Source organism: Mus musculus, chromosome 14 (genome assembly GCF_000001635.26).
Source record: "Mus musculus strain C57BL/6J chromosome 14, GRCm38.p6 C57BL/6J".
Lineage (NCBI taxonomy): Eukaryota > Metazoa > Chordata > Mammalia > Rodentia > Muridae > Mus > Mus musculus.
Window position 1 is genome coordinate 60,226,274 of NC_000080.6, and position 21,635 is coordinate 60,247,908.

Sequence of the window (21,635 nt, forward strand, 5' to 3'; positions counted from 1 at the left end):
ACCACCACCAAAACCAAACCAAACCAAACAAACAGCAAGTCCTTTAAAATTAAGTACATCCTTTCACCTCCTAGAAAGACAACAGAAAAAAGAAAAGCTACTGTGAAAAAAAAAAAGCAACAATCTAAGAAAAGCTATTGTCCTTCTTTATCCCTGTTTATATCAATTAAATTAAAAAGTCTATATGCAAATAAAACACTTTAATAATGCACATCTATACAGCAACAGCTGTGTATAAAAACATACAAGCTTTGTCCAGTTTCTCTAGAGGGTTTCTAATTGAGACTTAAAGGGATTTCACGAAAAGTACTGCACAGGAGTATCTCCCTGGATACAAAACAATTTGTAACAGGGCTTAACTAAATGGGATGCAATTCATAACACCATTACCCAGTATCTAACAGAACTCCTAAAGCCTCACCATACAGAGTCCTAACTAAGGACTAAGCTAGCATTTGTAATGTGAGGGTATAAAGTGCCTACAGAGCCAGAAAGAAGCTTTTAAGGAAACAAAATGCAAAATTGTTACCATTGTTATTTATCAATAGTTAACCCGATTCAACTAAAGTACAAATACTGTAAGATTTGCAAGGTTAATAAACTCCAATTCCTGCCACCTAATTAAAAAGTTTTATATATACCCTAAAACTACAACAACATACTATAAGCAGGAATTGCTCCTGGTATGTGTGTGGGGAAGCCAAGTCAAAGTAACAGGTGAAATTAAAGCCCACAAGCCAAAGCTCCCAACAATTCCTGCAAGGTTAGCAAATATAAGACAGAGAAAAGGCCTTCCCTGAATTACCTACTTTTGTATTTGACCAACCTAGTTCACAAAAGACACCATATTTCTAGACTAAGCACTTGTCTTCATGTCTGTGCCTATAGTCTACATGTTAAAAAGGTAAAAAAAAAGCTGGGTGTGGTGGCTCATGCCTTTAAATCTCAGCACTCGATAGGCAGAGGCAAACAGATCTGTGAGTTCCAGGCCAGGGACACACAGAGAAATTCTATTCAAAAAAAAAGGAGGAAAAACAGCCCTTTGACAGGTCATTTTGCTTCATAGTTAGTTAGTTACTACAGAAGAGATTAATTTAGAGCCCAAGAGTTTGGACAACTCTCTTTTCTCAAGCTTTACTTATTCTCTTGAAAATAAAGTTTACTTTATTGACACGTATCCAACCACATTTCTCCATCTTACCTTAGGGATGATGAACAGTGACTGATTAGCTACTAAATATTGAGAACTGAAAATGATACTGCTGGGATTGATATCCCATTATTCCAAATCATAGTATGTCTACAGAAGTCTACACTCTAGCCAGCTAGAGAGCTACTAGACAGAGCTTATGGGAACCACCATTCACACAGATCCAGCCATGGAATGTAGAGGATTTGGCCTAATTCCATCAACAACTTTTTACTTGATGGCAGATCAATGCTGTCATTCAAATGTGAAGAGTGACTAGAGCATGCTCCATAGTACAGGTGGCCTGAATGCAACCCAAACATCTATTTTGTTTGGTTTTCACGTTTTAATATTGCAGTTTACTACTGGATTATATGAAACTGTGAAAAAGACATACACTACAGAATAAGGCTCACTCACAAATGTATAAATCATCAAGGGTTTTCGAAAAGGCAAACTATTAAAACTGCATTTTTCTATGTCAAACTTCAAACCCGATAAAAACTACCAGGAATAAGACAACTAATCAACTTCCAAAATTCCAAACGAATCACTGAAGAACCACATCACAACAACACTGCAAGCGGTATCCAACCGGGGACTAAGGTCCTACAGAGTGTACAATCCGATCTCAAACCTTCCTGAGCTGACTAGTACTCAGGCCACTATGGAGTTAAAACCCCCAGCATGCATCTTCTTCAAACTTGACTCTTACAGGAACTGTTATTTTGTTTCCAGTCAAAGTACATCCAGATGAACCTATTAACCTTCAACACACATCTTCAATAGAAATATAACTGCATCCAGATCACAAGTACTCTGAAATCATTGTGTACGAGACTGAGGATGCACCATCAATTATTATCCTATCTAAAAAATGCAACATATGGTACAGGTGGATTACCTCTGACTTTAAAACAATAAAGGGCACGATCACAACTTGGAATCTAATGTTTTTTCTTAAGTGTAATTCAGTAGTGAAACACTATATTCTAAAGGGCATCTATAGCAATACAGCAAATAACAGTAAGTAAATTCACAATATTCAACATCGGATGTATAGTTATTGCTAAACTACCCTGCCTTTTGTTTCAGGTATGTTTATAATTGTGTCTATCACATTTTTTAGATTGGAACAGCTATTCATAGAAATTTTGTCAGTGCTCACACAAAAGGAAGACTTATAAAAATGCACATGTTTTCTGCATTTGAACAGTAAGAAGCTATAACTTGAATGCATTCAGACCTGTAGCAGGCTGTTGCTGCTGTGTAAGTGTTGCAGCCATGGCAACGGCTGCTGCGTTTGGCATGGTGCTGAAAGGAGTGGGTCCAGTAGTAACTCTGGGTGCATTCTGCCACTTCTTGGCTTCTGTTCTCCTGGCTTCAAACACATCCACAGCATCACCCAAAAACATTTTTCTGTAGCCGAGATACTGTTCTTTAAGCACCTAAAAAGATGGAAGGGAGGAAGGAAGGGGAGAAAGAAACTAAGTTCCATGTTGGGAACATGTAATTCTATTAAATGAGTTAGAAAGATCAACAAACTGGCCACTTTATACATTTCAAGTAAACTACAAATGAGACGGCTAGTAACTGACACTGACATGACAAGGCCTGAAACCCTATCATTCTTGTAAATACTGTTTGTCACAAATCTTTACAATACTCCACCTAAAATACTCTGGTTTCATAAGCTAAGATTAAAGCCAAGCAGAGTAAAATTTAAATAGGTACTACAGTTTATCACAAACTTTTCCCTTAAGCATCCAACTTTCTTTTAACCTTCAGACTGGAATTATTGAATATATACCAGTTAAATAAATTTTTAAATGACTGGGTACCATATGATAAAATAAGATTTCACACTTTTAAGCACAAAAAGGCTGAGGGAATAAGCAGGGCTTCAACTTTATCAAATAAAATTACCAAATTACCTAATTCAATATATAGCCCCATTAAGGCCATCAATCCTATTTTGTATTAAGTATAAAACATTTTTATTATGGATCTAACCTAATTATATAGATTTTATTCCAGTTTTTGAAGAGAGGTAGTTTTCATATTTTTTACCTTTCTTAATTATTAGGCTCTTTGTCACTGCCAAGCATACATTTACAAGTCTTACTAGTATACTACTTAGAGCTATTGTTATCCTTTTACATGGCTGTCCATTTTTAATATTCCAGTTCCAAGCTTCACTACTGTTATAAAGGACCAAAGTGGACCTGCTAAGAACTGAATACTAAGAAATGTGGCATTAGCGGCAAGGTGAAGAAAAGAAAGCTCATTACTGTTCTCAAGTCCATTCTTCTTTCCCTGTGTTCTATGTACATCCCCACACAGTATGGGAATAATAGGAATAATAATAAGAATATCACAATAATAGGAAGTCATAGCCCAAGATTTCACAAAAACATTTTTTAAAGGGGAAAGGGGACCACACACACCTAACACCAACCGTGATTTATAATTTTTTTTTTCCTTGAAAAATCCTATTTATCTAGACAGGGTTTCTCTGTGTAGCCCTGGCTGTCCTGAAACTTGCTCTATAGACCAGGCTGGCCTTGAATATATGATGTATTTTAAAACTTCCCACTTTGATAATATCACTGAGGTGTGCTAGGTAAGGTAATTAAAGTCTCCCTCAACTGGTAAGTGCCCATGGGAATGGAACCAAGATAATTTCTTGTGAGATTCACAAAGATAAGCAAAATCTAGAGCTTATATGTTTAGCTTGCTTAGAACTTAATATGAAAATAGATGGTAAAATAATTTCCTGGCTAGTTGTTAACTTGACATAAGTTAGTTATTTGGCAAGACAGACTCTCCACTGAGAACATGCCTCTGTGGCCTACTGACAAGTCTGTCAAGGATTTTATTCACTAATTATTGATGTGAAAGGTCCCAGGTCATTGTGAGTAGTGCCAACCCTGGGCAGGTGGTCTTGATTTGTATGACAAAGATGGCAGAGCAAGGCACAAGAAACAAACATTGCTCCTTTAGTTCCTGTTCAAATTCCTGCCCTGACTTTCCTCATTAACACAGAGTGACCCTAGATTTATAAGAGAAGTTAAACCGTTGCCTCCCCCAGGCATTTTTGGTTACAGTATTTTGTCACAGCAATAGAAATCCTAACTAAGACACATAACAAATCTGATCAAAGTCATGTCTTTGGTTCTTGGAAATATATTTAAATAGAACAAGAAATAACTAGGGGAGCTGAGGGAGGAGCTTCAGGCCAGTTCACGCTATACAGCAAGAGCCTGTCTCAAATAGAAAACAAATGAGAGACAAGAAACAACTGAAATTATCTATTTACGGCAATCTCAGCCTGTTTTCTGTCCTCATTAATAAAAAGGCAGTTTTTCAAACCATTCTGGAAAAAGTTGACAACTTTAACCAGGCCTGGTGTTACAGGTCTAAAATCCCAGATACTCCAGCAGATGAGGCAGAGTAACACTGAGGCTTGCCTGAGATGTAGGGGAACTCAAGGCTGCTTACGCTGTTATTAGCTCACACCTGTTAACTCCAGATCTAGGGGAATTGATGCCCTCTTCTAGCCTCCATGGGCACCAAGCACAGACAGGATACCCAAATATACAGGCAAAAAGACACTTATACACATACCTTCTAAAGGAACTTTAAAATAATAAAAAAATCAAAAGCTCTGAGAGTGGCAAAATGATCAAACAAGCAGGAGCTGAGGTGAGACAGAGGAGCCTGGGCACTCATGCTCCACTATTGTGTCTGCTTGGAAACATTCATAATAAACTAAATTTAAAAATAGCACAAGACATACCTCAACAAAGAATAATCTTGACCAGTTTAAGATCTTACAACATCATTTATCATAGATTAATAAGATTCTCAAGAAAATCTGATAGTCTTCCTTCAGAAATTTTCTTTAAAATGCTTTAAAGTTTCAAATCTTTTGGTGTATAATAACAACTTTTAAATGACCCAGTTTAAAACTTAAACCTTTTAAAAATTCTATTACCATGAATCTCACAGATATGAACGTATTAAATGAACTGTCTCCATAATTTATTCATGATCAAGTTTAGCAGCTTTGAATTTAAGCATTTTTTGGAGTAAAGATAACTACGAACTTATATTTAATTAGCTGCAAAAAAAGAGTATACTTTTACATTTCACTTAAATTTTTAAAAAAAGCCATTTGTCTAGCTTGCACATATATAAAAATTTAAAGCTAACATAACTACATAAAGATCAAAATATTCAGTAATAAATTATTTCACTTACACTATCCAAATAAAAATTATACTATTTGGTAAAAAAAAAAGTTTCCTATACTTAAGAGGAATTGTAAACAGGTTTTCTTTAGCTTTATGATCAATAAATATTGATAAAACACACACTACGCTGAGTCAATACGAAGAAGGATTTGTCGGTAGAGATGTTTGTTTTCTATAGTGCAATTTATACTGGAAAAGAGCTGGAAACAATCTGAATGTAGGTTATACAAGCATCACACACACACACATCTACTCTGTATAATTACTAACAATAATGATGAGGGAAAATGGGTGCTAACACCAGTTATTCCCAAGGTCCTATATGCAGCTAGGTGAACTGGCAATGAATGCTTACCTTGACATTTTCATGAATAGATTGAAGTTGTGCGGCTAAAGCTACAAATGTTTGATAAATTTTCTGCATAGCCATTGATAAATCTGTAAGAGAAAATTATGAAACTAATATGTAACAATTAATTTTATTTTTCTACTACTCTGACTTAGTTTTGGTAGTTAATATGTAGAAGGGAAAGACTATCAAATACAGAAGACAGCAGGCTAAGAAGACTGAGAGAACATTTCCATTAGTAACCTAGGAAGGAAGAGGAAGTCCTAGACTGTCTCCTCTTGTCACCAAAGTAATTATTTACAATAAAGCATTTCCAGGGAACTAACTAAGGTTTACCAAAGAGTTTTTAGGAAATTTTCTTAGAACAACTTAAGACAAGCACTAATAGTTGTTTGCACACAGCTACTATATAAATTTAACCACCCATTAATAAGTAACATAGTGGTGCTATCACAGAATTACCATAGTAGGGATGTTACCTTGAGGAGTTATATGTGAATTACTGGCTTGAGTGGCAAGATGGTTTTCTAGTTCTTCAATCTGCTGCCTGTACTGCTGAAGCTGTACCTCAAACTGCTGAACCAATATTCTGAAGTAGCTATAAAGAGTTACACCAAATATTTGAAACGTTATTTCCTTTATACTTAAAAACACAAATAAATAAGTAAATGTCCTCTTCTAAGTGGGGCTGTCATTTTTAGGATGAGGATAACTGAAGCAAGCTCCCAAGCATTGAATATTACTGATGTATCGCTATTCCAATCATGGAGGGCACATTACCAAGTGACTTTATAGTCTTTAGAAGTAACAAGGTCATCTAACATGTTAGGACTCACCTATTACAGACAGGTAGAGACTAAGGAAAATTACAAATAAATGCAATATAACCCCACAACAGGATCCTAGGAGGGGAAACGTGCATTAGGAGGGAAATCAGTAAAATTCTACCTTGTTTTAGTTAAAAATGTTTTATCAATGTTAGTTTCCTACTGTTGATAATTACATTCTAGTTCTACAGTATGTTACCATTAGGGATAGTGAAGTAAAGGATTTATGCAAATTCTTTATGCTACTATTTTTCATGTTCTCTAGAAGTCTAAAGTTTAAAAAGTTAAATCAAAGTACAGCTATCAATAAATTTTACAATCAAGTATTTAACAATTTTTAGAATAATAAAAGAAATTTGTGTTTTTCTGTAAGAAATGTGTAATCGATAGCTGGGAGGGCAATATAGTGGTTAAGACACAAGCCAAGGAAAGAGGTAGGAAAACAAGATGGGGAGGAGATGAGTAGGTGCAAAACCTTTTGGCAACATGAACTATGCTGTTAGTATGACAAAGGCAAGGTGAAATCAGTATGGAAGCATGTCATGCTAGTCTGAGTATCAGTTATTTCCTGAACTTGGTTAACTGTAGTGTTATGTAAGCAATTATCCTTAAGAAGCCATTATGTTTGCAAACAATACAAGGTGTTAGGGGAGGGATGTAAAGAGGCATAAAGAATGCGAAAACAAAATACACATGATAATTTAATAAGTAGGGGATTTGGATAAATAGTACATAAAAAATTTCTGTTGTTGAAATTTTCTGCAATTCTAAAATAACTTCCTTAAGGAAAAGGAAAAAGAGGAAAGTATAGGCGCAAGAATCCTGCATACCCGCACAACCCTCACCTCCAAGGTCACTAAGCCTAGAAGTGATGGCCTGAAGTAGCCCAGGGCCAGAGTGGAGCACACTGGCTGTAGTCAGAGAGCACTTGGACTCTGTCATGCTGCTATTTTATCAAAGGGAGTTGATAATTCAGATCTTAGCCTTTTAGTGAGACAAGAATAAACCACTCTCTTAGGATAATTAGGAGAAATCATTATAAAGCTCCAAGTTAAGCCTTCCCACCATGTAGCAAACAAAAAATTATGTGTATGATTACTGTTCTACAGTCGTAAATTAAAAACTTCTGTTTAAAAAAAACAAACAAACTAGGGCTGGAGAGCTGGCTCAGAGATTGAGAGCACCGACTGCTCTTCCAGAGGTCCTGAGTTCAAATCCCAGCAACCACGTAGCAGCTCATAACCATCTATGAGATTTGGCTCCCTCTTCTAGCATGCAGGCAGACATATGAGGGCAGAACATTGTGTATATAATCAATAAATGTTAGTTACTCACTCAGCAGGAGCTGTGTTTTCATGTTGGAGTCCAGGTGGTGTTTTCTGGGTTCTTAAAGCTATTTCGGCATTCTTTAACTCCTAATACATCACATTTTAAAAATACACACAGGAAACAAACAAAATATCAAGTCAGAGGCTAGTCTACAAACTATTTATTAACTGAAATGTCAAACTGAATGGACATGCTTAAAAAACCAACAGGACAAGCTGCTTTACCTGCTGCTGAAACCTCTTTCAAAAAAAGACTTACTTTCAATACATTTCATGATAAAAATTATACTGATCTTTTTGGAGGAACTATGTATAAAATTCCGCAGTTTTATAAAATGAACTAAACCACAATGAAAGGATTATGGTACTGCTTTAAAACCTTCACTATAGAAATGTAGCAAATACTATTTTTAAGAAAAGGCGAGCAGAACCAAGCAGAGGCTGGTGTCAGCAAGGATTAGCACCTGGAGAGCAGATACATACACTGACATGGCCGAAGGCTTTACTCATGCTGTCTGCTCAGCCACGAATAAGCCTGTAACACAGCTGCTTTCTTCTTACAGCTGAGGAAGTGGGTCACAGACTCGACTTGTCTAAAAGGAAGCTTACAAGTCTTCTACTCTTGCTCAGTGCTAACCTTTTATCCAATGAGTCTTCCGAACTAATACTCTCTTTTTTTAACACCATATACTCCATATTCCTGACATTCCACTGTTGTTTTCAACTCTATTTTTTAACTTGCTTTTTAAATAGGAGTAACATAAACTTATGTTCCCAATAGTAATAACTTTTTCTCCTATTAAACTACCAAAGTGTTAAAGTCAAAATGTTTCTTTGAACCATTTTACTTTTTGTTTTTGAGAAAATGCCCTATTATGTAATCCAGACCAGCCTCAACTCACAATCCTCATCTGGTGCCTCAGTGTCCTAACTACCTCTCCTGTAATACTAAACCAGGCATGCATGGCTGTTTTACCCATGGGTTTCTACCACCCCAGCATCTCTCTCTACCTACTTATGTGATCACAGACTTTCTGCAGTAACAAGCTGCTGGCAGATCTTCATATATGCCTGGGTCATACTTCTGGCCTCGGCCTCTTCTCTTTCCTGAACACAAACCTTTGTAATACTTAAAAACCTTTCTAGACTCAACATAAACATTATCATACATTAGACTCATGGTGAAACTGTCAATTTCAGTCCTTTGTGCCTGGACACATTATATCTCACTGATTTAAGTTTTTTGTTTGTTTTTAGCAGAATTAGTTTTTGGTGCCTAAAGCCCAAAGTCCTTGAAAAATACAGATTTTTTTAAAAAAAGTTCAATGAATGCTCTGATGGCTAAATCCAAGAACATAGCATCAATAAACCATCTGGCATCCACTCCAATCTAACAAACACAAAAGAACACAGCTAACTTATATTGTAAACCCCCTTTCGGGGACCCCCACTCTAGTCTCGGGAGTGAGAGAGCACCCAAAGAAACATGAGAATCCATCTTGCTGTAATCACATGAGGCAGTTTAATGACAGAGCTCCAGACCAACGTGCATCCCACATAGGAGATAAAGGATGTCGGCCACGAGGCTCCAAAACTAGGGGTTTTTATGGGGTATGGGGCTTAGGGGTGTGGAATTCAGCATAGCGACACACTATTGGCTTATTCAAACATCATCAGAAAAATTACATGTACGTGCAGGGTGTCAGAGTTCTGTGAGTTGTTGACTCAGTTCAGATAGCCCTGTTATGTCTTCACATTCCTCTTATCTTTATGGTCAAGATGTTCCCAGGAATGTTTTAACTACAGGGCATACCCAGGTTTGTTTTTCTTTTCTCTCAGCCCCAGGCAGCCTCTAGGCTCACAAACAACCAGCAATTTCTGAGTACTTTATATGACTTACAGGTCTTGAAATTTCATCTTTCTTTCAATATAACTTACTTATTAATTTACATAGTACTTATTTGAGTTACTTTGCCAAAAACATGATAGATTGATAGACAAACAGATAAAAGTTTATGAGGCTTTGTATCTATTAGTCAGTCAATCTTCAAAGGTTCTGTTTATTTCCTAGGAAGGCTTTCTTCAAAGAAAATCTTTGGAGTAAAGATCGGTGATAATGTCACAAAGTGTACTACTTAAACTGACAGTTCAAACTTTGGGTGAGAATTAGTTCTTGACATAGACTGCAAGGCTTTGTGAAGAAACGTCAGACGACCTTTCCTTAAAGATCCGCATCTGTGCTTTACTACCCAGGCTCTACCTACTTAAGCTTTTCCTATTTCAATCCTGCTACACAAGCACCACACACTTACAGGTAGAATCATCCAGTTTTAGAGTAACAGTCCATCCATGAATAGTGTGGGTTTGAGCTCGGCTAGTCTTAGTTGTCAACTTGATTACACATAGGAATTAACTAAAACCCTTACATCTGTGAAGCATTTTTTTTCAATGAAATCATTTGAAATTGGAAGACCCACTTGTAACCCAGATTTTTGAGGTGGAAAGAGCCACCTTTAATCCAGGCCATACCTGGTGGCACCCTACCTAAAGGACATGGAAGAAGGAAGCTTGTTCTCTTGGCCTGCTTGCTCTTACTCTTACTGAAAAGTACATTTCTTCATGGGCATTACAGTCTATTTCTTTGGGAATCCAGCATTTAATGAAGACCAGCTGAGACACCCAGGCTCGTGGACTGAAGAAACTGCTTGGTAGGCAGCCATTGTTTGACAAGCTAGACAATAGCCTGTAAGCCATTCCAATAAATCCCCCTTCTTCATTCTGTAAGTTCTGGTCCCCTAGAGAACTTGTCTAACAGATTCTCGTAGTTTGCCACCTCCATTACTGGCTACTGGTAACTTTATATGAATGTACAAACTCATGTATTTCACATAACACAATTCAGTTTCATATGATTCCATGTTTAATCAAAGCATAAATAGTCACTTATCTAAAGCATAATTAACATTTTGGTTTTTTCTAGAAAGTACCTAGTGATAAAATGACCAAGAAAATGACCAAAAAGTGACCAAGAAAAACACAGATGAATACTGTGTTCATATTAAATAAAAAGATCAGGCAGAAGGACCTTGAGAACAGAAAATAAAATCTTCTGATTCATTTTAAACATCATAGTTTAAAATAGTTATTTAATAGTATTCTTTGTTTGTTTGTTTGTTTTGTTTTACGAGACAGGGTTTCTCTGTGTAGCCCTGGCTGTCCTGGAACTCACTCTGTAGACCAGGCTGGCCTGGAACTCAGAAATCCGCCTGCCTATGACTCCCAAGTGCTGGGATTAAAGGCATGTGCCACCACTGCCCGGCTATTTAATAGTATTTTTAAAAGATTACAAAGTATTCTTGAATAAATGACTTAAAAGACATATCACAAAGCTACCTTTGAATGTTCTACTGAAAATTCTATGACTTCACTTTGACGAGCAATTGATAAGCTGAGAGTAAAAAGGCATCCCATAAAACTTACCAATGGCTCAGTCAAGGTGATAGAAAAGGATGCCTTTCTAATTACAACACAAGTAACTCATATGTCATCACTCCTTCTATGAGGCAGATAAGAGCCACTCATCTGTATTATGTGTATGATGCCACAGATGGAAAAAAATTCAGTAGTCACAAGTAACAGATGATAGTCTTGTTATTACTATGTAGGTTAACCAAGACTAGCAAATAACCAGTTAAACTTAATACTAACAAGGCATGTCATAGTTTTTAATCTAATAACACCCAAGTTAGAAAACATTTTCTTGTCTAGGTATTTTCTTCCTTTATAAGGTAAGCTAAGCCAGAAGCACTCTCATGAGAGCTCATGGTTAAGGCTGAAACTAGCAAGGACTGTTCTTCAGCCTCTTAACAAAGTTCTCTACAGATCTAATTACAGAAGGACAACAGTACCTATTCCAAATGGCTGTCATGAAAACTAATTTAGGCTAAAATGTATAAACTATAAGCTACACAGGATACTGCTATATGTACATAAAGAGTTCATATTTAACATGAAATAAAAATACTAACATAGCAATTTAAAGTTTTAGGAATGCTCTTAATAGCATGTAAATACCAAACTTTATAATTAAGTAAATTCCTACTTCAGGAGCTCCCCCACCCCCCACCCCAACACACACACACACACACACACACACACACACACACACACACACACACACACACAGGGAGTGAGGAGGGAGAGAGAAATATGGCTGTTGACCGGCATACCTGAGCAGTTTCTAACTTCAGTTTGTCAATATTGAGTGTATTCCTCTGCAACCCACTGGCAGCCAATGACAGAAGCTGCTTCAGGGCCTTGATGTCTTCCTGGACTTTAAGCATTGCTTTGGAAGACATTCGGCTAATTTCTTCTTGGACTTGTTTCTGTTCCTTGACAAATTTCCTAAAATAACAAAAGAATACAAGTGATAGGAAGGGGTGGGGAGGGGTGGAAATGATGTCTATGTAGATGAGCTAGAGAGAGGGCCCAACAGATAAGAACAATAAACCACTCTAGCAGAAGCCAAGGATCAGCACCCAGCACCCACACACCTGCTCACAATCCCTCACAATGGCCTAACCCCAGTCCAAGGCCCTCTTCTGCCCTGCACAGGCACCAGACACAACACACAGACGTACAGTCAGGCAAACATCATACACATAAAGTAACTCTTCAGAAAAAAATTAAGTAAAAAGATAAACAAAGAGACCAGGATTTAAAACGTTTTTTCCTAGAGAAAAATTAAGCTGGTCATGGTGTAAAATTTGAAAACTTTAATTTACACTTTTTTTTTCCTTTTTCCAGACAGAATTTCTCTGTGTAACAGTCCTAGCTGTCCTAGAACTCTATTTGTACACCAGGCTGGCCTTGAACTCACAGAGAGAGATTAGTAAGCCTCTGTCTGCCTCCCAAGTGCTGGGATTAAAGACATGAGACACCACCACCAGACAGCCTTTTTAATATAGTGGTACTTACAGAATTTTAATTCTTTCCTGATTAAATTTTTTCAACATTATTTGTGTGTGCATGTTATTTTTTGTCAACTTGACACAAACTAGGGACACTTGGAAAGACAATCTTAATTATGGCATTTCCTCCATCAGACTGGCCTGTGGACAAGTTGGTTGGGCATTTTCTTGATTAATGATTGATGTGGGAAGGCCCAGCCCATAAAATGTTTAGCAAAAAGATGTTTCCCCTAAAATGTACCAAAGAATTTTTCAAGTTTTATTCATCTAATTGTACTTGGTACTTACTGGAGGTTTTCAACATCCTGACAGATGACAGGAGGCAGGTTTTCATCTTTCAGTGCTTTACTGTCCCTAAGAAAGAAGCCACACCTGCATTAATACCATCCGGAGCTTAAGAACTGACAAGTGAGTTTTATTTTCCTGTTAAGAAATGAGAATATAGCTATGCTCTCTACTTATGTTTTTATTCCAGTCTTTACAAAGAAAGTAATTTTCTTGACTTGAAAATAACTTTAACAATTTATTTGACACCAATATTTCTTACCAAAGAAGTATTTAAATGTCTGAAAAAGTCAGAAAATACTAGACTGAATGAGACGCTGAACTAAGTTTCTTCTGATTCAAAGATTCAATGACTGACATTCAATTTAAAAAATTAAGTTATTAAGGAAAACCTATAGCTTTTTTCATATTATATTTTTTCAGAACAACTTAGTATTTCATAATATTTCATATTATTCATATGAATATTTCATAATATTCATAGTATTTCATCTTCACTCAAATGGGAAAATACAGCCTACTGATATAATTACAAATAACACAGACAATAATTAAAATTTGGCTTGCTGTAATAGACTCAATTTACAGTGCTGCCTAGAACCCCCAATTTCTCAGACCCTTTATTTAAAACTTTTAAAGCTTTCAGTTTGGGGTTATATATGTTCAGCTGTTAATCTATCTATATAAACATCCAAAATCTGAAATACCTCAATCTTATAGATATTCAACCTTAATAGATTAAAGCAATACATGTTTGTGAGGAGTGAATCTGACTATATCTTTACAAATGACTCATTTAACAAATGATTCATAAACTAAGCAGGTAACTGGAAAGTAAAAAAAATGGCCATATTCCAAGCATGCATTTGATACATATGAAAGGTATGACCTTGGCAGAAGACTGGAGGAAGTAACCCATACTACTGGAGTAGTAATTTGTGTAGTAAAACTGACACTGTAAGGACTGCAGGAATAAGTCGGTAGTAAAGCACACACTTAGCAGGCACAAGGCCCTGGTCAATACTCCACACTGACAAGGTTACAACTAAAGCATCTGTATTACTGGGAAATGTCAACCACTTTTTCCTAGAAATGTCTTTCCATTTTCTCAATGTTTTCAACAAGTAATCAAAGATTTGACATTTCAGACGGTTTCCAGAATAATTTATCATTTTTGGCAAACACAAATTTTTTGCCTTCTAAATGTATACCTGGTTATAATCTACTTGCATCTATACAGTCTGCCAACAATTTAAAATATAATTAAAACTTTTTAAAGTTAAATTATAAACTTACTCTGGCCTTGTTCCCGTTTTATCACCTAAAAAATTCAAGAATCTTCATGTAAAAATGGGTCATTTAACAATATTAACACATTCCAAGTTCTAAATGAACAAAAACTTAATACAAACACAAGTATGTGATTTCCTGTACTGAGGAAGAAACACAACATCATGATGGAGATCTGACATCAGGCAGACACATTACAGAGCTCTGCTACATGGACTGCCTCAAGATCAAACAACTTTTTCAAAAGTTTTCTTGTATAGATCGTTTATGTCCCTGTCTACCAGCTGAACTCCAGAAACTTAAATACCACCACCACTATCAATGTCCCAACTTCTCCAACCTATTCATATAGCATTCTCAGGCCTGTCAGACAACTGTTTCCATGACTCTTCCATCTGCCACAGGCACGGACTCCAGCACACCCTCAACAATGGACATCGCTTAAAATGCTAATCCACTACCATTCAACATCTATTTCTTACAGTAGTAATGAGATAAAACATTCTCTTCAAATGTTCATTAGGTAAATATGTTTTCTCCATTTGTAAACTCAACCCTGTGATCCATACATTTTCTGAGGTACTGCTCTTATTGTTAAGTTATTCAACACTAATTGAATTTCTGTCTCATACATAGCACAGTCCATTCATCTCTAAAATTGAATCCATAAGACACATACTGATTTCAAAGATGTTAAAATGTAGCCAGGCAGTGGTGGCACAAGCCTTTAATCCCAGCAATTGGGGAGGCAGAGGCAGGCAGATTTCTGAGTTTGAGGCCAGCCTGGCCTACAGCGTGAGTTCCAGGACAGCCAGAACTACACAGAGAAACCCTGTCTCTAAAAACAGAACAAAAGCAACAAAAAAAGATGTTAAAATCTGAGAAAGCATGTAAAAATCAAGTACTCTACATTTTAAAATCATTTGTCACTCACTTTTACTATAAATGGATTTTTTAGTTCTTCTTCCATGACATTTCATGTTTATTTTTCCATAAAAATATGGAATAATTAGTTTATCACTACCTTTCACTGCTCAACATTTCTGAATTTGGAACCTTCCTTCTAAAACTGAAGTCTAAGATTTGATGAAACAGGGTAATAAAAAATAGGGATTTGTTTACCTAAACAGCTCATTTTCTTAAAACTAAATGTACTGTGGTAGTTTGAATGAGATGTCCCCCATAGAATCTAAATAAATGAGACCCCAGTTTGTGGCAATTTGGGTAAGATTAGAATGTGTGGCGCTGCTGGATAAGTTTGTAACCAGGGTTTGGCTCAGTTTTCAAAACCCATATGCCATTCCCAGTTTGCTGTTTGCTGTCTCCACTTTCTGTATGCTGTACTTGATGTGGACTGTCAAGTGAAGATCCAGCTGCCTGTCACTGACTATCTCTGCTCTGTTATAATTGACTATTAGCCCTCTGCAATTGTAAGCCAAATAACTCTTACAGAGTTGCCTTGATCATGGTGTGTTAGCACAGCAATGGAATAATAACTAAGTATTTCCAATATTAACTGAGTAAAAGATTACAAAATATACAGAGCATTGTCCTGATTTACAAATAAGCATTAAATATACATTAACATAGCTATACAAGACATAAGCTTAAGCTATTTATAAATAGCTTATGCTCAACATATAAAATTTGTGTACTATTGATAATATAAACAAACGTGAAGGTACCATCCTAATGAGTCTTAGTGGTCAACCACACTAGTGATCTTCCAGGCACCCTAGCCATGATGTCAGAACACCACACTGAAGTATCGTCACTTACTCTTCTTATCTGATGAGGTACTAAAGTCTATACCACCAAGGCCTTCATTGCTGGCAGCTGAAGTAGGTGCTGTAGTTCCCAAAGACAAGCTTAAAGCATTTTGTCCGAGACCTGGAAATGAACAAACCACCATTGTCAATACCATTTTTATCAACTTTCCTGACTTTAAGACCATACATTTCCTTCCTACTTGTTTTAGGAAAATAACATGAAAAAAATCTGGAGCTTGAGTTGGGTAAATATTGATAATCTTGTTGGATTCAATAACATTTAATTTGGAAGTTGGGATCTTTCATTATCAAAGGGCCTGACTATATCTAATTTGATATAGGTAAACATTCTATTTTTAGTTATTTTAAAAACTTTTTTTACAAAATCTATTCCACATGATATATTTACATCCTGCTGATTGCTATTTTGGAATCGCACAATTTTAAAATAATCTAGTATGAATGTGTAAAATATAAATGTGATATACCTTAAATGTTAAATACTACACATTCTCAGTTATTCTTTAAAAAAAAAAGTGTTTAAAAACTATGTAACCTTTATTTACTTATTTAAATCTCACCTCACTGGCAAAAACGTTCAAATGGACTACAGTTAATCATAGTCATTATATTTACAAGCTAACTAGATATTTGGTTGACAAACCTATTTTTCCACAAACCAATGCATTCCTACACTTACTGGTTTTCATACTGAAAGAAAAACAGATTATAAAAAAAAAAGCTAAAATAGTTAGCAAGCTAAAATGAAGTAAATTTAAATACAAATATTTACTTTTGGAAAAGAAATACTATCAATTACCTGATGTTGCTGTGTTTCCACTCTGAAAAAGTGAACCTCCCAAACCAGCTAAGGCTCCCCCTAAAGAAAGCCCAGTTGATGCTGTTGTAGTTGTGGCTGGTGTTGCTCCCAAGTTATTCAAAGTAAATCCTGTGGATGCTGAAAGTAAAAGACAGAGAAAGAAATGAATAGCCTTCACACAGAAATAGTACTTTAAAACACCACAGGGAGGGGCTGGAGAAATGGCTCAGAAGTTAAGAGCACTGATTCCAGGTCCTGAGTTCAATTCCCAGCACCCACATGATGGCTCACCATATAATGGGATCTGATGCCCTCTTCTGGTGTATCTAAAGAGAGGGACAGTGAACTCACATAAAGTAAATAAATAAATCTTTTAAAAAACAAAAACAACAGAAACAATAGGAGTACATTCTCAAAACTAGAATTCAGACACATCTGAAACTATATGCTCAAAAAACTTTTGGAAATACTCAGAATAAAGAGTAATAGTAGTGAAGAGTAATAGTAGTTTCAAAGCAGAAACTAGTGACCCTATTTCCCCCTCATCCAACAAAATAGCTTTGAGAGCTATTACAATGGCACCCAGTAACTAACTCTAAACAACAATATAGTTTTTAATCCCAGCCAACAATTCTGCCTTTAAAAGTAAATGAATCATGAACTAGGTAAGTACAAACATCTTTACACTTTCTGCCAATCTCTTAACAATCTCTTAAAAACAGACAATAAAAACATCTCTACCCTTTGACTCTGTTTATTATGTAAGTAGTAGAGACCATATTTCAAGATAGTCATAACAGCTTTAATAGCCAATGCTAACTTATTTTTCCAGATAAAGTCTTGTTACCTAGCCAATCCTTGCCTTAAACTCAAGTTCCCCCTGTGGCTCCCTCCCAAATCACAGGTGTGGACCACTAAACCTGACTGAAAAGGCAATAGATCAGTAGGACAAAATCAATAACTAATTCAAATAAATTTCCCAAAGTATAGTTGTGCTTTTAAAAGTGTTTATGCTTGTACAGCAAAACAATTTACCTACTGAACCATCTCCCCACCCCTGAGTTGTTTAATTTAAATGGTTACTGGGTATTCGCTCGCTAACTGGAAAAAACTTTACTATAACCAACAAATTCAACTTTCTTCCCATTCTGTCTCACCTGCTGGAGTTGATGTCAGAGCAGATGAGAGAGTAAGACCACTAGCTGAGGTAGAAGTGACAGGCAGGGCAAATGGTGTGGCAGATGCCGCAGGTTTACTGAATCCTAAACTGAAGCCTGTTGTAGACGCAGATGTTGTTGCTGCTGTTCCTGTTTAAAAAAAAATCTCATTTTTATCTTAATCATACAGATATTATGCTGGTCTTCATGAGTATTTTATGTCTGGGATCCTTTTCTCTATCTACCCTAAGTAGAATAGAGATACACAAGTCAGGACTAAATTATGGTGAATATAAAACCTTCGGGTTAAGAAAAAGAACTAAAAGATGGGTGTGGTGGTTCACACCTTTGATCGCAATACTCAGGAGGCAGAGCCAGGCAATCTCTGAATGCTAAGCCAACCTGGTATCCTGGTATATAAGTTCCAAAACAGTCAGAGCAACACAGTGAGACCCTGTCTCAGAAAGCGGAGGGGGGTGGGGATTGGTTGCGGGGCTAGCAACCAAAGAAAAATGCAAAAACAACCACTCTAATACTGTGATCAATTTCAATTCCCCCCCCCCCCCCAGGCTTTCGTACAGTAGCACTTATTCCCTCCACCTGCTTTGCTCTCAACAGAAAAATAGCCCCTCCTGTCCCACCCAGACCTTACTCCTGGAAATCCTCTTCCTCTGGACTCCAGTACCAAGCCCTCTCCTCACTCCTCCTTTTCAGGCTTTGCCTGTACATCTCCTTCCTGCATTGCTCCCAGAGTTCTGCTGCTGCTTACACCACTGATCTCTCCAGTTTCATCATTCCAACCACAGCTACAGGAATCTAACCCTAACTGGCACCAGCTTCTTTGGTTTACTAGGGCAGTATCTCACTAAGTATCCACAGCAATACTACTGTGTTAGCCTCCCTACTACTGAAAGCACAGCATGCACTACCACACCCTTCCATGAGCCTGAATCTATGCCTACCTGAATCCCTACTGGTTGGTGGATCTTGATGTCCCTTTGAGTCATGCATCTAACCACAACACAAAAGCCAGCTAATACCCTCACCAGTCAATTCAATCACTCAAGGCAGAAACTCTGACACATTGTCCTTCTTTTGCATTGCTTTAGTTCCAAATCTTATTAATTTTATCTCAAAAATATTGTTAGATTACTGGCACCCTGGAAAACATTATAGGTAGTTTTGGATGTGGATTTATGTTCATTACATTTTTAGGTCTATGACTCCTTAGAGGAAAAAAGACTATGTGACAGTCTTAGAAGCAAACCCTGGTTGTCTCTGAAAAGTTGTAAGATGTTAACAGTTCTGTCCTCGAAGTGAAACTTTTAGTTATCTATAACATCACAGAATTATGGGGCTGGGAGCACAGCTCTCAGTGGAAGACCACTTGCCTTTATTTCTGTGAGGTTTTTTTGGTTTTTTGTTGTTGTTGTTGTTGTTGTTTTGTTTTGTTTTTTTAAGTAAGTTTTTTTCGTTTTTTTAAAGATTTATTTATTATTATATGTAAGTACACTGTAGCTGTCTTCAGACACACCAAAAGAGGGCATCAGATCTCATTATGGATGGCTGTGAGCCACCATGTGGTTGCTGGGATTTGAACTCAGGACCTTTGGAAGAACAATCAGTGTTCTTAACCACTGAGCCATCCAGCCCCTGTCTGTGAGGTTTAATCCTTGTCTCTGGTTAATTTTTTTTTTAAGGCAACTAGTGAAAGTTTTGGTTCCACATCCAAAACTACCTATGTTTAAAATACATCTCTAACTTACAAAGGCATGACATTGAAGCATTCAGTTTTTATATACCCAAATACTGAAAGGCTTTGAAAAAACCATTATGTGGGATCTATACAAAGTTCTTTATAATTATTCTTTCTCCTACACTGAAATAGTACAAGAGGAGAAAATCCACAATTCATTAGAAAAGCAGTTTGTTCTCTTCTCAAAAATTCTTACTTAGAATTAACTTTATAGCTGTAGCTGCTATTCTCAGTGACAACAAAAGACAAACTGAATGATCAATGAAGATGGTTTCCTTCTAGATTCCACTTTCAGAGAATAATATACTTGTAATAAGACTGATATATGATTATAGTAACAAACACAAGCATTTTCCCTGAGAATAAAAAAGATATTTGAAGTACTAAAGCTATAAGGTACTATCATCCAAAAAGCTACCACTCAAATGTGTGCCAGAAACTAAAGAACTATACTTTCTACCTATTTTAATATCAAAATTTACAACATATTGGTAAACTGCCTTAAGCATCTTTACTAATGAAAAATACTGTAGTATATAATTTAAAAAAACCATCTTGATTCACGTTTACAACTTTCAAATGCTTCTCTGGAGCGGCTCCTTCACCAATACAAACATCCAATTCCAGAGATGCAGTGATGACTTTTAAAATAAAGACAGAAGATGGAGACTGTCACAGAGAAAGGAGCTTCAGGCTTCAGTTGAGGAAATGCCTCCATGAGATCCAGCTGTAAGGCATCTTCTCAATTAGTGATCAAGGGGGAAAGACCCCTTGTGGGTGGGACCATCTCTGGGCTGGTAGTCTTGGTTCTATAAGAGAGCAGGCTGAGCAAGCCAGGGGAAGCAAGCCAGTAAAGAACATCCCTCCATGGCCTCTGCATCAGCTCCTGCTCCCTGACCTGCTTGAGTTCCAGTCCTGACTTCCTTTGGTTAGGAAAAGCAACATGGACTTGCTTCTTGGTCACGATGTTTGTGCAGGAACAGAAACCCTGACTAAGACAGAAACCAAGAAAGAAATATCTCATTTACCCTAAGAACAAGACCATTCTCCTTACCTGCACTTGTTCCTCCTAGAGTAAATCCAGTGGCAGGCTTAGATCCAAAGAGGCCTGTTCCAAAACCACCAGCTGAAGCAGATGTAGATGCTGGGGTCACAGAGCTTCCAAGAGATCCAAAGTTGAGTCCCACAGAAGGTGTGCTTGTTTAGAGAAACAAACAAAAAAAAAAAAAAAAAAGAGAGAGAGAGAGAGAAAAAAGAAAAAAAAGTCTGCTATGGCTAATATTTACTTTGAAAAATTTAAAAAAAAGAAATTAACTGTTTAAAATTGTTTTCTCTCATAAAATCTATGACCCAAAAGACATTGAAAGAAATACGCCTAACAAATTCAAACACCTTCCTTTTCTCCTTAAAAATAAATATAAATATACATTTCATCTTAAATAATTTGTACTGAACCTGTTAGCTATTTGGGAGGCAAAGGAATCACACCTTCTTGGCCCGTGTGGACTACACAGTGCATTCACGGGCAGCCTGGGAAATTTAATAAGACCACACCTCAAAATTTAAGGAAAAGTGTGGCCTGAGACATAGTGCAGCAGTAGCCCTTGCTTAGCAAGTGCACATTTCAAACTTCACTACT

At 36.7% G+C, this 21,635-nt stretch overlaps 1 protein-coding gene and 1 non-coding gene across 4 annotated transcripts in view; both read right to left on the reverse strand.

Annotated features, from left to right (window-relative positions):
- The window catches only part of Nupl1 (nucleoporin like 1), a 46,196-nt gene that overhangs the window by 20,990 nt on the left and 3,571 nt on the right, over positions 1-21,635 (reverse strand). For all 3 annotated transcript variants that reach the window (NM_001362440.1, NM_170591.2, NM_001362439.1), the window contains exons 2-12: positions 21,051-21,193; positions 18,241-18,390; positions 17,084-17,221; positions 16,274-16,384; positions 14,501-14,525; positions 13,208-13,273; positions 12,179-12,353; positions 7,957-8,036; positions 6,274-6,392; positions 5,801-5,883; positions 2,436-2,637 (exon numbers count right to left, since the gene is read on the reverse strand). In NM_001362440.1, the coding sequence (NP_001349369.1) occupies positions 2,436-2,637; positions 5,801-5,883; positions 6,274-6,392; positions 7,957-8,036; positions 12,179-12,353; positions 13,208-13,273; positions 14,501-14,525; positions 16,274-16,384; positions 17,084-17,221; positions 18,241-18,390; positions 21,051-21,193 (1,292 nt within the window). The remainder of the gene's footprint in view (positions 1-2,435; positions 2,638-5,800; positions 5,884-6,273; positions 6,393-7,956; positions 8,037-12,178; positions 12,354-13,207; positions 13,274-14,500; positions 14,526-16,273; positions 16,385-17,083; positions 17,222-18,240; positions 18,391-21,050; positions 21,194-21,635) is intronic.
- Positions 2,533-2,642, reverse strand: Mir719 (microRNA 719). Its single transcript, NR_030458.1, has one exon. It is a non-coding gene; the product is annotated as a microRNA 719 (primary transcript).